This window comes from Sus scrofa, chromosome 6 (genome assembly GCF_000003025.6).
Source record: "Sus scrofa isolate TJ Tabasco breed Duroc chromosome 6, Sscrofa11.1, whole genome shotgun sequence".
Classification (NCBI taxonomy): Eukaryota; Metazoa; Chordata; class Mammalia; order Artiodactyla; family Suidae; genus Sus; species Sus scrofa.
The window spans coordinates 145,877,793-145,892,286 of record NC_010448.4 but is presented as its reverse complement, the minus strand read 5'-3'; the positions used below and the strand labels follow the sequence as shown (position 1 = coordinate 145,892,286).

At 40.2% G+C, this 14,494-nt stretch overlaps 1 protein-coding gene across 23 annotated transcripts in view; it reads left to right on the top strand.

Annotated features, from left to right (window-relative positions):
• The window catches only part of SGIP1 (SH3 domain GRB2 like endophilin interacting protein 1), a 235,964-nt gene that overhangs the window by 159,335 nt on the left and 62,135 nt on the right, over positions 1–14,494 (top strand). For 12 of the 23 annotated variants that reach the window (XM_021096515.1, XM_021096519.1, XM_021096517.1 and 9 more), the window contains 3 exons: positions 2,167–2,294; positions 3,381–3,507; positions 8,351–8,416. In XM_021096515.1, the coding sequence (XP_020952174.1) occupies positions 2,167–2,294; positions 3,381–3,507; positions 8,351–8,416 (321 nt within the window). Of the gene's footprint in view, positions 1–2,166; positions 2,295–3,380; positions 3,508–8,350; positions 8,417–9,350; positions 9,411–14,494 lie in introns of all 23 variants that reach the window. The other 11 variants (XM_021096516.1, XM_021096525.1, XM_021096523.1 and 8 more) reach the window with 2 other exon arrangements.

Here is a 14,494-nt window from a genome sequence, read left to right as displayed (position 1 = left end):
TTGCTTAAAAAAGACTTTGTTGCATAAATGTTTATTTCCCATCTCTTTGCTGTCACTTCTTATTTTCTGAAAACATCTTGGGTGTAAAGAAAACTTTGTAGTGGAACCTGTAAAAATATACCCAATTCTTTTATTCAAGAGAAAATTAGCCGAAAATGTTTATATTGAGTGAAACGGGTGTAGTCTGCTCATGCAAAAATAAGATCAGGCTTTGTGCAAAATATGCGGCAAAAGGCAACCTAAAGCTATAAGACAGCACATTTAAAAGCTAACAATTTTGTAGTTAAATAGGATATTTGAGCTATGTGACTTTGGGCAAGTTATTGAATATCTCAGAGCTTTAGTTTCCATTGAGATAGTAGAAGTATCTTCCTCCAAATCTTATGGTGGGCATAAAATAAAGTATGAAAAATATGGGGCATAGATACCAGCCCAATAAAATAAAAAGATGACCATACAGTGAAACGTTGGTAGTGGTGGGAAAAAAAAAGGTGGATGAGTGGAAATAATTAGTGGGGGTTCACGTTAATGAAATTACACTTAGAATAAACAACACAGAGAAACACAGCGCACTCAGATTTCAAATTATTGAGGAGTTCCTGTCGTGGCGCAGTGGTTAATGAATCCGACTAGGAACCATGAGGTCGCGGGTTCGGTCCCTGCCCTTGCTCAGTGGGTTAACGATCCGGCGTTGCCGTGAGCTGTGGTGTAGGTTGCAGACGCGGCTCGGATCCCGCGTTGCTGTGACTCTGGCATAGGCCGGTGGCTACAGCTCCGATTCAACCCCTAGCCTGGGAACCCCCATATGCCGCGGGAGCGGCCCAAGAAATAGCAACAACAACAACAACAACAACAAAAGACAAAAAGACAAAAAAAAAAAAAAAGAAAGAAACACAGCGCACCCAGATTTCAAATTATTGAAAGAGAGGAGAAAGGTTTTTACCGAGGACTCTCCTCGAAATGGGAGCAGATGCTGAGATGTGGGTTGTGCTGCTCAACTTCAAATCTTCTTGAGAATCTGAAAATCTGGGGACAGAGGTGTTGGTCTAGGATGCTCCAGAGAGCAGAGTTTTGCGGCGTGTTAAAGGGGAGGCAGGGCTGGGGGCTGGGTATTTTCCTGGAGCAAAATTTCTTCGAATTTCCTTGGAGTGATTGGATACTTGTGCTTCTAACTGAAGTGAAATGCACCTCAGGAGTCGCTGGAACTCTTCTGACTGAACAAGAACTCTTCGGAATATGTGTTGGACCTTGACTTGGTTGTGAGCCAAGTAGTTTAGTCGTGAACCCCGGATGTACAAAGGAAGCTAGGCAGACCCCTGAGTCTAGAGACCCCTCTGGTGTGCTGATCCTTGTGCATGCCGACCTCTGTGTGTCCTCTGTGTGTCCCATGTTTGTCATTGACAGCCAGAAAAGTAAATCCAATAGAATATTATCACAAAAATCATAACCGGCAACTTCTACGTAGACAGATTGCTAAGCAGCCTCCTTCGAAAAACAAAAACCCTTAAATTCAATGTGTTCTGGTTAAGAGTCTATACACAAAGTACACAGGCAACATCTAATTTACTTTCTTACATTTTGTCCTTTGCTTATCATTATGTTTGCTTATATTTACACAGTATTCATACCTCAAAGCACAGTAAAAAGGATAATTCTCTTCTATATGTTTTATGTATATATTAGCATATACACACCTACAGGTATATAGACATAAAATATGAAAAATCTTTTTTAAGCTCTAACCTTTATTTTCATCTTAGATATAAATAAATCTGAATATACAAAAATCAAGAGAATTTATTATAAATCCTGTGTGTACCAGGGTCAAAGTGAAAGCTACGTTCCCCCCCCCGCAAGCCAAAAGAGTCTTTTGAGTATATTTTCTATCACAGAAAGTAATAAAAGGATTTACCTTTCCCTGGGTGTCACATGACAACAAAGGGCAATGAGCTTCAGCTGCTGCCATCCACCATAGTTCAACTGAGTGAATTTTTTTCTTTATTGAAAAAAAAAAAAGAAACCCATGTGCTACAGTGCTGACCGTCCTAAGTGCTGAGGTGAAAAAAGTGTCCGTGATTGATGCACTGAGGGAGTGGGGAAGGGGCGTTGAAGAGATGCCAGCCATTGTTTCCAGCCATTTTCAATTAATACCAGCTTGTTTTCCAGGTGCATCGTCCCCTGCTCGGCCAGCCACCCCCTTGGTTCCTTGCAGCAGCACCACCCCACCTCCTCCACCTCCCCGGCCTCCATCTCGGCCAAAGCTACCTCCAGGGAAGCCTGGAGTTGGAGATGTGGTATGTTCCCTTCTGTCCTGGCTTGCTCAGACACATACAGTGGGAATGACAAACAGGAGTCAAAATGCCTGAACATGGGTCATCTCAACTTAAGGTCGAAGCTTTAGAGCGCTTCCCCAGATGGCCCTGACCAGTGGCATCTGAAAGATAGTCACTGCAAATAAGAGTGTACATTTCAGCCACCCTCAAATCTCCAGCATCTTTCAAGCCAAGGTCTAAAATAGTAGGAATAGGATACTGGGTCCCTCAGTTCCTCTGCAGGGAGTTTGATGCTGTTTAAGATAATAATGCTGGGTTGTGCTGAATCTTTTAGAATCTTTCACAATTATTTATTTGATTTTGGAAGTGGCCCTCCAAGAGAGGGCAAATCCTGATGTCTGTCCTCAAGACTATAGAGAAGTTACTCGTGGTAGGCATCCTATGAATAAAAAAGAGGATGATGGCCAGATGAATTTTTTCTGGAAGTTTCTTGCAAATTGTTTTAAGGCAGAGGGGTGGAAAACAGTATGTAAACAATTAAGAGACTTCTGGTACAGGTAAATTTCTTTGGCATCCACACACAGGAGTCACAGACTGGGTTAGCTAGCACAGGACTGTATTTTGTATTCGACATTTTTCAGCGGGTATAAGCTTATTTGCTTAGTCCCCGAAGGCATGTGAGTCCACTGTCCTGAAAGGTCACTGACTGCACCCCAGATCTCAGCCTATCTAAATGTGATGTACCCGTTGAATGTGGCGCATTACGGTTTCTGCTTTGTTTCTCTAGCTCCATCCACAAGGTCCTGTCCAGATATAATCAATCTCATTGTAAAAATGGTGCCACCTATCCTCTTTTAAGAACCTGAGTTGTGCAGTTCCCATTGTCGTACAGTGGGTGCAGGATCTGGTACTGTGACAGCTGTGGATTGGGCACAGCTGGGCTTGGATTCCATCTCTAGCCTGGGAACTTCTATATGCCACGGGTGCGGGGTTAAAAAAAGAAGAAGAAAAAAAAAGAACCTGAGTTATCATATGTGGGGCTGGGAGATGTTAAAAATATGGAAGACCTGTGACTCTAACTTTCCATCTCTTTTCTTCTCCCTGCAGCCCCGACCTTTCAGCCCTCCCATCCATTCTTCCAGCCCTCCTCCGATAGCACCACTAGCCCGGGCTGAAAGCACTTCTTCAATATCATCCACCAATTCCTTGAGTGCAGCCACCACTCCCACAGTTGGTAAAAATTATCTCCTCTCTTTCGGTCCGTTTGTGGTTTCAACTGGCTATTTTTTATGATCTGAAAACCCTAACGCCCTATGTTTTTGGTCAGAAGTGTTTTGCTGTGTGTTTGCTACTGTCATCTGGCTCTTCTTTTAAAAGCACCTTCTCAGCAAAGAAGGCAAAGTGCTTGCACAAAGCAAAGAAACAAATAAAAGAATGTGAACACCTGTGTTTTGCAGGAATTCTCTTATGCTATTTCCATGCAAAGCTATTCATAAACGTCAAGAAGAATTTGTCAAATAAGATCCTGTCATTTAGATATTATTTCTTATCATGAAAATAGTCTCCTTGGAGAGGGGGGAATGGTTCTTTAAATTCCAACCATGTAACCCATTAGCAAATCACAAAATGTAGAACTTTTCTTTTCTGGAAGCTTTCATTTCTTCATCACTTTGGTTCTCCTTATGTTGACAGATGGTGTAAACATGGGCATTGTGGGACTTGAGGAAACTTTTTGACATTTTTTCTAGTGCCTTTCAGTACTGTGTGGTCAATTTTCCCGAGAAATAAGTCATTGCTGGCATTTTCAGTAAATGCCTTTGTGCCTCTTTCCTTATGGTGTGATGAAAGTGAAGAGTTGAGAATGGCTGCTCAGCTGGATGGTTTTCCCAGGTTTAAATGTCTCCTTTTGCCTGGAGCATCCTCCCTCTTCCCAAGGGCTGGTCTGTCTCTCCACCTCTCTAACCCATCTTCCATAGCTCTCCCTGCCTTTCCCCTGTTTGCATGGTGTCTCTGACCTGGGCTCTCCCATTCCATTGTATCTCATTGTTTTCCTTTATTGTCTGAACCCGCCTCCACGTCCTCCATATTCTACACCAGCTGGCCCATTCTGCATTGCTGGGGGGAATCCTTAACCAAAGCTAAAGACATTCCTCCTGCTACTTGCTGAAGAGCAAGCTACAAAGTTGCCGGTATGAGAGGTAGTTTGATCAAAGCCTGAAGCGCTTCTGGAGAAGAAATCCCTCTTTTCCCAGGAAAATAGGGAAACGGGGTGTGCCTCCTAGGCCCCCAAAAAGAATTTCCACCATATCATGTGCTCTGTGTTTTTGGTCAGACGGGCCGAAAAGCACTGTTCAGATTCGATGAAAATATAGCCAGCTGTCCAATTTCGTATGATTCCTTAACAGACTGATATTTAACATTTCTTTGTATAGTCAAATCTACTCGTTATCTGCATTAGCAGTTGGGGCACTTTGGGGTTCTCCATTTTTAGATGGCTATTTGTTCATTTCTGGGTTTTTGTGGTTTTTTTTGGTTGTTTGTTTTGTTTTTCTATAACATCCAATCTTATCTTTGAACTCTTTTTAATACTCTTGATTGCTACAGCCATTTTCCCCATTCCTGCTCTGCTGTTTTTCTGTTGGTTTTGTCCTCAAGGTCATTTGTTCCACTCGCTCCATGTGATTTTCCTGGTTGGTCAGAGGAAAGCAAGGATAATAAACTGTCACTCAGAAAGCAGACCTCAAGTGACCTCAGATGACTGTCTAACATATTCCTTCAGCTCATTGAGATTCATAGAGAAAATTGCATGCAGAGAGAATTTGAACTGTGTCTGTTTTGCACAATGTGCTTTTATGCTCTCTGCTGCAGAAGTCTCAAATCCTGGCCAATGACTTTGATACTTAACACAGCTAGTAGGCATTCTCTGGAGGTGAACCACAGAGAGGCTAAAAAAAAAAAAGAAAAAAGCCTTCTGAGAGGCTAGTCCCATGGCTTCATTGCTGAGGGGCATTCTGATTTAATCTGTTTGGTTTGGTTATTTTTATTTAGGTTTCATCTTCCTCACTCTCTTGTTCTTTATTTCTTGCTGCTGTGGGTCACCTGACAGCCACTTTGCTCTCAAGTAAATACATTGGCAGTGACCACCCAGCAGCACCTGCATGGTGCTGATTATCTCTTTCTAGAGAGGCTGTGCTTTGGTTTTTTTCAGCACCAAGGAGCTGACTGTTCGTGATGGACTCGGACCATCAAGTCAACCTAACATTGTCAAATGGTTTGAGGGAGATAGAGAATTTCAGCAGCAAACTCCTGACACTGACAGCTCAACACTTCCTTCCCATCATGCCACCATACTTTTTTTTTTTTTTGACATTTTCTCTGACACTTGCACCAAAATCGGGCCAAGTGCAGCAGAAACTCTGTACCTATTATTTGTCCTTGCTTATTGCAAAATGTCATATATTTAAAGGGCTAAATTTTTAAGAACAAGTCTGATCTCTCTAGACAACAATTCATATGAGAATATGCCCCTTCTGAAAGACTTTGGGCGTAAGATCTTTCGTGAGACCTGTGATTACAAAGTAGTAAACCTGATGCCACACCTGAAAGTAGGACTTTTTGTGTGTTGTCACGTTCAAATAATGAAGAGTTCCACTGCAACTGTACTTCACTAAATTTCAGATACCTTCAATTAAAAGAAGCGCTATTATTTTATATATGACTGAGAAGGAGAGGGGAAAGCTGCCCATTGAGTTAATACTTTCTTATGCTGATTGTAAGACCTAACCCTAATTCAGCAATGTGAATTCTGCACATATTAGAATCAATGGAATACAGTAAACTCCTTTTGTACTGATAAAAGCTCACAAGACCTTCACTATTTGATTTTGGGGGGAAATCCTAATAATATTATGTGAATAGAGAAAATGTTTAAAACCTATTCGAAGAAACAAACTCCAGACCTCTAGAGATATGCAAGTAGTTATCTCTAATTGTAAATATCCAATTTATTATTTGTTTCTTATTTATGTGGGTGATAGTCATTTTTTTTAGATGTGTGCAAAACCTTCCTTTGATACCCCCATGCAAAAAGACCACTATAAAGACAATTTTTCTTCATTGTTAAATTCACTGTTAATGAGATTCCTTCATTGTTAATTATGCATTTTTAATTACACCTTTAACATCCCAGGAATCTGTAATGAATGAAAAGTAATCTTTTATGGTCCCCCGATGGGCTTCAATATTTCCTTTGGTGTAGACCTCTAGGCAAAAGTAATTTAATATAGTCAACAGTGAAATGTTAAACATAGCGTCTAAAACTTCAGATATTTCCTCCAAGCCTTTGTCTCTCCAAACTGGGTGGCAATTCTGACTTGAATAAGTTTTTTTTTTAAATATCTGCATTAACATCAATTATTCTCACAAAAGGAAAGACCTTCAGGTGAGGATATTCTTGACCCTAATTTTAAATTCCTACACTTAATTTTAGTATTTTTTTCCCCTTATGCTTTTTTTTTTTTTTTTTTAAGCCTGTCTCTAGGACTGGCTTCCCCATCCCGGGTCAATTTGAGGCAATTTCCAAGGTTAGTTCTTTAGGAAAAGTTTCATCTGCCCTTATTTAAATCAAGCACAGAACTATCCAATGACACTTTTTAAAAGTTCTCTGATTTAGTTAGTAAATTTTCTTCTAAGCTGTCAATGTACACAACCAGGATTAAAAATTATAAGCATGCCATTCAACCTTTATGCACTACTGTTTTGTTAACTTCAGCTCAGAAAACAAATGGTAGTGTCGGAGACTCCTCATTTTTAAGGAGATGATAAATAGAAAATTAGATCTTCCGACAGAAGGAATAGTCTCCATCACTCCCCACTAGTAAGTACAAGAAGGCACTGTTACATGCAGTTACTGCCAATGTTATTGTTTTGCTTCCTATTTTCTGGAGATATTATAGAGTGTCCCTTCCTAGTGTCAGCTCCTGTTCCTCTCCTAGAGACATTATAGGAGTGGCATCCACTTGTTCTAACCACTAAGGAAGCCACATATATACTAAAGACTGACTGACAGGTGGTATCCTAGAGCCTTAAGAATTGGCAAGGAAGTAATTTCCCTGCCTTACTAAGTCTAGAAGGCAAGCTAGTAGAATCATTTCCAAGAAACATTGTTTATGGAATAATTTTACTACTCTCATCCATTTCCTTATCTTAACTTCTCTACATTGTAGGGAAGATTCTCTTACCAGTCTTTGTACAAAATTTATTCAATCTTCTATTAAGGTTATACTTACACCCATCTGACCTATGGCATTGATTGATCTAAATCACAGAGAGTAAAACTGCAGTTATCTGCATTTGTTGGTGAGAAGAGAGGTCATGTGCAAAGATTTGGAATGGCTGGGGCTCAGAGCAATTCTTGTGACCAATTCACAAAAACACTTGGCCATGCTTGATACCATGCCCAGAGGTGGGATTACAATAATGCTGTTCAAAACCAACAGCCCATAGCTATCAAAGACAGGTGCCAGGCCAACTCAATTTGGATATTGATGAAATTGAAATAGGAGACTTCATTCAGGGACCTCAGCTTCATACTGTTGCATTTTTACGGTCTCATTAAAAGCTTCTTCTTTCCCCATGGGGGGAAGGTGCATGCTGAGTGATCCCATTGAGCTGTCAGCACTATGTCAGGAGGCTCTGTTGATGGACATATGTCTGGCCACTTGAGAATTGTGTCTGAGTGAAATACACTTGCACGAGTCAATTATTAATGACCGTGCCTTTAACAACTCCCTGAAAAGGTGGGGGAGAGATTTCTTCCATGGAGCTGACTTCAGCCAATTCACAGATGCTAAAACCTGGCATTTTTTAAATTTCCATTTCTTCTCCTAGACTCATCATGAAACAAGCACGTCACTTTTTTATACCCTGTGCATAATCCCAGTGTCTTAGGTTTTTGTTTTCTTTTTCCATTAGAATCATTTCTGCGTTTTGATCAGTAAAGTGTGCTGCTTGATTTCATTTGAGATTTGTATTTGTGTTTTTTTGTTTTCCATTCTTTATATTTCTTTGGTTCGTAGTGTCAGAAGATGATGTTTTTTATGACAAACTGCCCTCGTTTGAAAGGCGCTGTGAAACGCCTGCAGGTATGGTGCTAGCAAAGTGATCTCTAGATATTTAGACTTTAAAAATTCAAGCCATTATGCCATCTGATTGCTAAATTTCATGGATATGCTACTCACCTCATGAGTATCCAGTGCCTCTCAGATGCATCGTCTATTTTTCTGTTCATCGTGGAACTCATGCCACTGAAATGTTTTTAAGTGAACATATTATAAAGCAGCAGGTTGCATGACAGTTTCTCAGTGAAAAGGTTTGAAGAAGGTGAGATGCTGTGGCTTTGTGAATTTACAAAGGGAGGAATAATTTAACTGCTTAGAATTCCATGTCTGGTGACGGCTTTTAAATTTAACATATCATAGAGCACTGTTAGTAATCTCGTTTTCTTTTGGTACATAGGTAAAGGGTGTTTTGTGTCTGGATGCCTAAGGTGATTCCAGGGGAGGGGACGGAAGATCTATGACATCTTCCGTGCACTTTCAATTGATGTGCAGTGCTATTGTCACTGAAAACCTAAGCTAAGTTTTACATAACCTCTAACTCCCAGCTTACCTTTTCGAAAACATGGAAGGGGAGGACCCTGAAGACGAAATGAATACGGCAATTGCTGAATGATAGTTTGCCCAAACTAGTGCAGTGAAAATATGCTGACGCCCCTGCATGGCCAGGAAGACTTCTGCTCCATGCCCAGCAGCACCCAGTACCAAGCTACCAGCAACACGTGCCCATCCCTTTAGGCCTCCATAGCTTTGCTTTTTGCTTTCTGTTTCCCAAACTAAAAACAAAAAAACAAACCCTAGATTGCCAGCCTTTCCTTTTTCCTGCACGATAATGGCATGCAGTGCCTCCGCCCTCCCCCTAGTGAGATTAATGACCTGCTCTGTAACTCATACTGTGTCCTTCTCTCTCCCTCTCCCTCTCCTTAACCTTCCCATCCCGCTTCAACTCCTGGCCATACAGAGAATGAACAGCCTTCCCTCGTTTGGTTTGACAGAGGAAAGTTTTATTTGACTTTTGAAGGTAAGTAGTACATAGCATACCAGATTCTAATTTATCTTCCCCTCGTGTTTTTTTTTTCCCCAGCCACATTTTAAAATCCCAGTTCTCTTTAAAAAGACCTTTCTATATAAAAATGCTATGGCTACTTAGAAAATATGAAATACGAAAGAAAATATTCCACGAATTTGGTTTGTATGGGATCTTCAATTTTTCATATTAAAAAAATTAAAGTTAATTTGCAGTGAATATTGGTTACTAATTAACCGTGTTAAATTGAAAAAAAAAAAAAAAAGCACTTTTTTGGGGCAAGGAACTTAACTCTGTCAACCAGGGCTCTTTCCTCTTTGGCAAATGCAATGCAACAGATATAAGGACATTTTTAGTCAGAATTGGCATTTAACTTTGCTTTGGATAATTAATATTTCAGGTACTCGTAAGATGTAAGATTTCCATTATTGTGAGATGTAAATATGTTAATATAGATTGTTATGACAAGGAATGCTACATGGGAAATCAGAAAAATGAGGAAAAGAAAACAAAAGGAGTGTTTTAGTAAGTTCTATTTACATCTTCCGAAATTGAAATTGCTACTGGAATGACAAATAAAATGGATGGTTACCACTGGGCTTGCCATTTTAGAAGATTAAAGAAAATAGGAGTTCCCGTCATGGCACAGTGGTTAATGAATCCGATTAGGAACCATGAGGTTGCGGGTTCGATCCCTGGCCTTGCTCAGTGGGTTAAGGATCCGGCGTTGCCGTGAGCTGTGGTGTAGGTTGCAGACATGGCTCGGATCCCGTGTTACTGTGGCTCTGGCGTAGGCCGGCAGCTAGAGGTCCGATTAGACCCCTAGCCTGGGAACCTCCATATGCTGTGGGTGCGGCCCTAAAAAGACAAAAAACCAAAAGAACAAAAAAACAAAAAAAGAAAACATACATAAATATAATGTCGGATATCTAATCTCAGTGATGGGTAATTTGTTACATTCTGCATTAAGGGTTTGCATTCTTCTGTGTTATATTTAAAAATTAAATCAACTTAGACCAGACATTTGAGGAAGTGGCCCATTTAAACTAATGGTGTAGGAAAAAATAAACAATTTCATTTATTAATGGGCTGTCTTATACAAAAATACTTATCTCTTACACCTCTGCTTTCTACAATTTTAAAAAGCTAAATTTACCCTGGGATCAAAAGTTAGACAAAAAATATTCAACCCGAGAATGGATTCTAAATATTGAACTTGTCTTTGTATTTCATGACAACAAAAAGAATTTTCCTAACTTAAGTGTATGTTTTAACACAATTTTAAAAATTGGAAGGAGCCATATGGATTTTTAAGTAGTTTGTGTAGTGTGGCTTTTTTCTCTCAACAGCGGCTTTTCCTTGCAAGATGGTCCCGGAGATGGAAGTCCTAAGCTTGGAATAGCTTGGCTAGCGTCAGAAAATATTGTCCGATTTAAAACTTCTCAAATACCTGGTGGTGTGTTCTGGCTCAGGCAGGGAACAGGTAGAGAGGCAGTTTGAGGGGAGGGTGCCTATTTTCCACATCACGTCAGAGGCTTTCATTGCCCTAAGCCATTAATTTTGTAATAAGAGAATGACCTTATAAACTTTCTCTTCAAATCGGATGGAAATAAAAAATGCCAACGTGTCTTTTTACTGATCAGTGCATCTCAAAGGAGAAGCTACAGTTGAATAGGTTGGTAGTCCTGACATATAGCCATTACCTGTGTATGTAAAGATCCTTCATCTGATTCAGTATGGCCTCAGCAGAAACTGAAGTTTACCTGTTTTAACCAGAAAATTAAGCAACACGCCTAAGTAATATCTGGGGCTCCAAAAAAACTTCCCGTCTTTGGCAGTTTTCGTTGTTGTTGCAGGTTGTTTTTGCTTTAGAGTGTCTATTGGCTTGTTTCTTTGTGTTTTGGTTTGGAGTTCATTAAACAGAGAAAGAGAGACTTTTTTAAAAAGATACCAATTTAAAAATCAATCTGGGTTTTTGGCTTCTTTGATTTTCAAGACTGCATCATCAATCAAGTGTGAGTATTAATAAGCATGTGGACTAAAAACATGAATCACATTTTTTTCATTTTAGGAAAAGAAAATATTAGTAGATTCTGAGTAGCTAAAGTTGATAGCACTGCCATTCTAATTAGTAAGATCTAAATTCCTAAAGCATTTTAACTGGGGCCAAGAGAAGTCATACAAGAGGTTGAATAGCAATTAATTGGAACCTACTACTGTGTTAGCTTCATCTTGGACTTTGCTCAAGTGTGGGAAGTATAGACAAGGCTTCCCAAAGGACCATGGGAGCAGCTGTGTCATGAAGTGTCCCTATTCATCTCATCAGGAAATGCTCATGCCTATAAAAGTGAACTTCAGGGGAAGACTTAGGAGAAACTAAAAATGACACCTTATCCCCTGAAACTAAAAATGACCTAAGAAGTGCTGTTACGAGAATGGAAAAGTTAGTTCATAAACATTAGTCTCAGGTAGTTTCAGCCAGTGCAACCTGGAATGATTTTTTATTTTCTGCTGTGATCATAAAGTGACATACAAGCAGTGACATATTAAATTCCCTTGAGAATAGTGCCCTGACCCAAATTTTCAACTCCAAAAAGTCTCATTCAACATGTTTTATTGAATAGCACTTCTAGGATATTCTTCTAGGGCATTCTGGCTTTACCCATATTTGTTATTATGAATATGAATTATCATTTTCTTCAATTATTTATTCAGGGAATGCAGAAGTGGAAGAAAGATTCCCAGGTCAAAATATTCACTTGTTCTAAATAGCTTTTAAATTATTATTTGTTGGCATCTAGTGTTTTTTATCGTGTTCAGAACCTTGCCTTGTTTTATCCATTGTTTTTTTTCTCACAGTGTTCTAGGCATTGTGGTTACCCAATGAGTTTTTGAGCCACTGACCAATCAACTAACTAAGGAGCACTTGTTATGAATTTATTTGGAGATAATATGAGATGCTTCACACCTCCAAATTTAACTTAACAAAAGAGATACCGAAGTGTTAGACAATGGTTCTAACTCACAAGAGTTCCAAAGCTTGCCTTAATGTTTTACTTTTCTAAACAGTCTCACTGAAATTTTGACCTATTTAAGTTGGGCTTCAACCAAAGGTAAAGATTACAAAAGGTAGTAACTTAAAATTCATTCATCCAAAAGTATATCCTACTGAAGCTATCAAGTATTCTTCTGAGATGGAAGGAAGGAAAAGATATTTCCATAACAAGTAGAAGATGTGACTGTTAGATATTTGAATAATTCCCTGGAGCAGTCAAACATCAAGATGTTTCCAGAAATGTGCTGTCCTTCTCCTTAGCTTCTTTAACTACAAAATCATCTTGTATCTGGTAATGGGGAGGAAAACAACAACCACCACCACCTACAACCATCCATTCTTGAGTGTCCCTGTTCTGAAGATGACCTCTCTCTGTGCTCTGTGCACACAGCCGCTTGCACACTCATCTTTAGACTGCTCTGTGCTCCTGTTACTGCTCTCACTCCCACCACGCCTTCGGGAATGTCACGTCCTTAGCATCACCCTACTCTACATTCACAGGCTCTCTGCCAAACTCACTGACCTCTTTGCTTCACTGAAAAAGAACACTCTCTCCACCGAAGGTTCTTCAGTCTTCTGTGGGCTCCATGTCAAGGGACTAGGAGGCAGTGGTTGGGTTCTCCCAACTCCCTGTTGCTACTTCTAAGCCCTACTCCCCATGGTGAAAGGCAGCCATCTGTTCATTCCATCTCTTACCACTTCTTCTGGCTGCCTACTGCTGACCCGCAGAGCATTCCTCTGTATTTATCTGTAGGCTTAGAGAAGCTGGCAGCCTCTTTCATCTCTCCTTCGTCTCACTCCCTAGCTTCATTGATGACCCATCCAACACACTGGTTCCATGGTCTCTTTGACTTTTTCAGTTCCAATAAACGTTCCCTCCATTTAGTAACCCACACCTCTGGCCACATCTTGAAAATGGTCCCACTGGCAAGGGTCGTTTTGACTATTTTGGAACCAACAATGTGTCCCCCTTCCTTTACTCCAAGAACTATTTTAGGCAAAGATTCTTTCATTCAACAAATGTTTATTGAGTACTACGGTGTGACAGCCCTGTCCTAGGCACCCCCGCCCCCAGTAGGGAAAAAAATAGAAAAGAATTCCCTGTCACCGTGGAGCTCATATGTTAATGTGGAGAATCAAAAGTAAGAACATAAATAAGTAAAATGTATAGCATGGAGACAGTAATAAGTTCTACAGAAAAAATAAAATAGGGAAGGAAAATGGAGCATACTGGGAATGGTAATTATGAATAAGAGGACTTGGGGCCATAAAAGTAATAAATAATAACTGACACCTGAGTGCTTACTACGTGAAAAGTACAGTTTATTATCTCATTTCATCTGCACAAAAAACTGATGAAGAAATTCAGATTTAGATAACATAAGTGACTTTTGCAGGATCACTCAGCCAGGAAGAGGCAGAGTAGGGATTTGAACCAGGGCTGCCTAGCTAGAGACCTGGGCTGATGCTCTCTTCTGCATATATGATCTCATTCAGCCCTTGTGACGGCACCCTTGAGATACATGGTTCTGGTGGGTTTCCTCATCTCTCCTAACCTTCCACCTTCCCATCCCCCTGACTATACCTTATCCTTGACCTTGTTGAAACCTCTGTCTCATGTCCATCCCACTCTTATTCAATCCACTGGCCAAGCCTATATTCAGATGACTTCCTCATGGAGGAAAGTATATATCAATAAGGACTTCTAATCCTTTATGCAGAAGGAGCTACATTTTCTTCTTTGAAACTATGTTGTCTATGTGAAAAAGTTAACTCTTAGACATTTTTTTCTTGGTCTCTTTAGGGCCACAGCCGCAGCTTACGGAAGTTCCCAGGCTAGTGATCGAATTGGAACTTCAGCTGTCGGCCTACACCACAGCAACAGCAACAGGGTTTCGAGCCACTTTTGCAACCTACTCCACAGCTCACAGCAACACCGGATCCTTAACCCACTGAGTGAGGCCAGGGATTGAACCTGAGTCCTCATAGATACTAGTCGGGTTCGTTACCACTGAGCCACAAC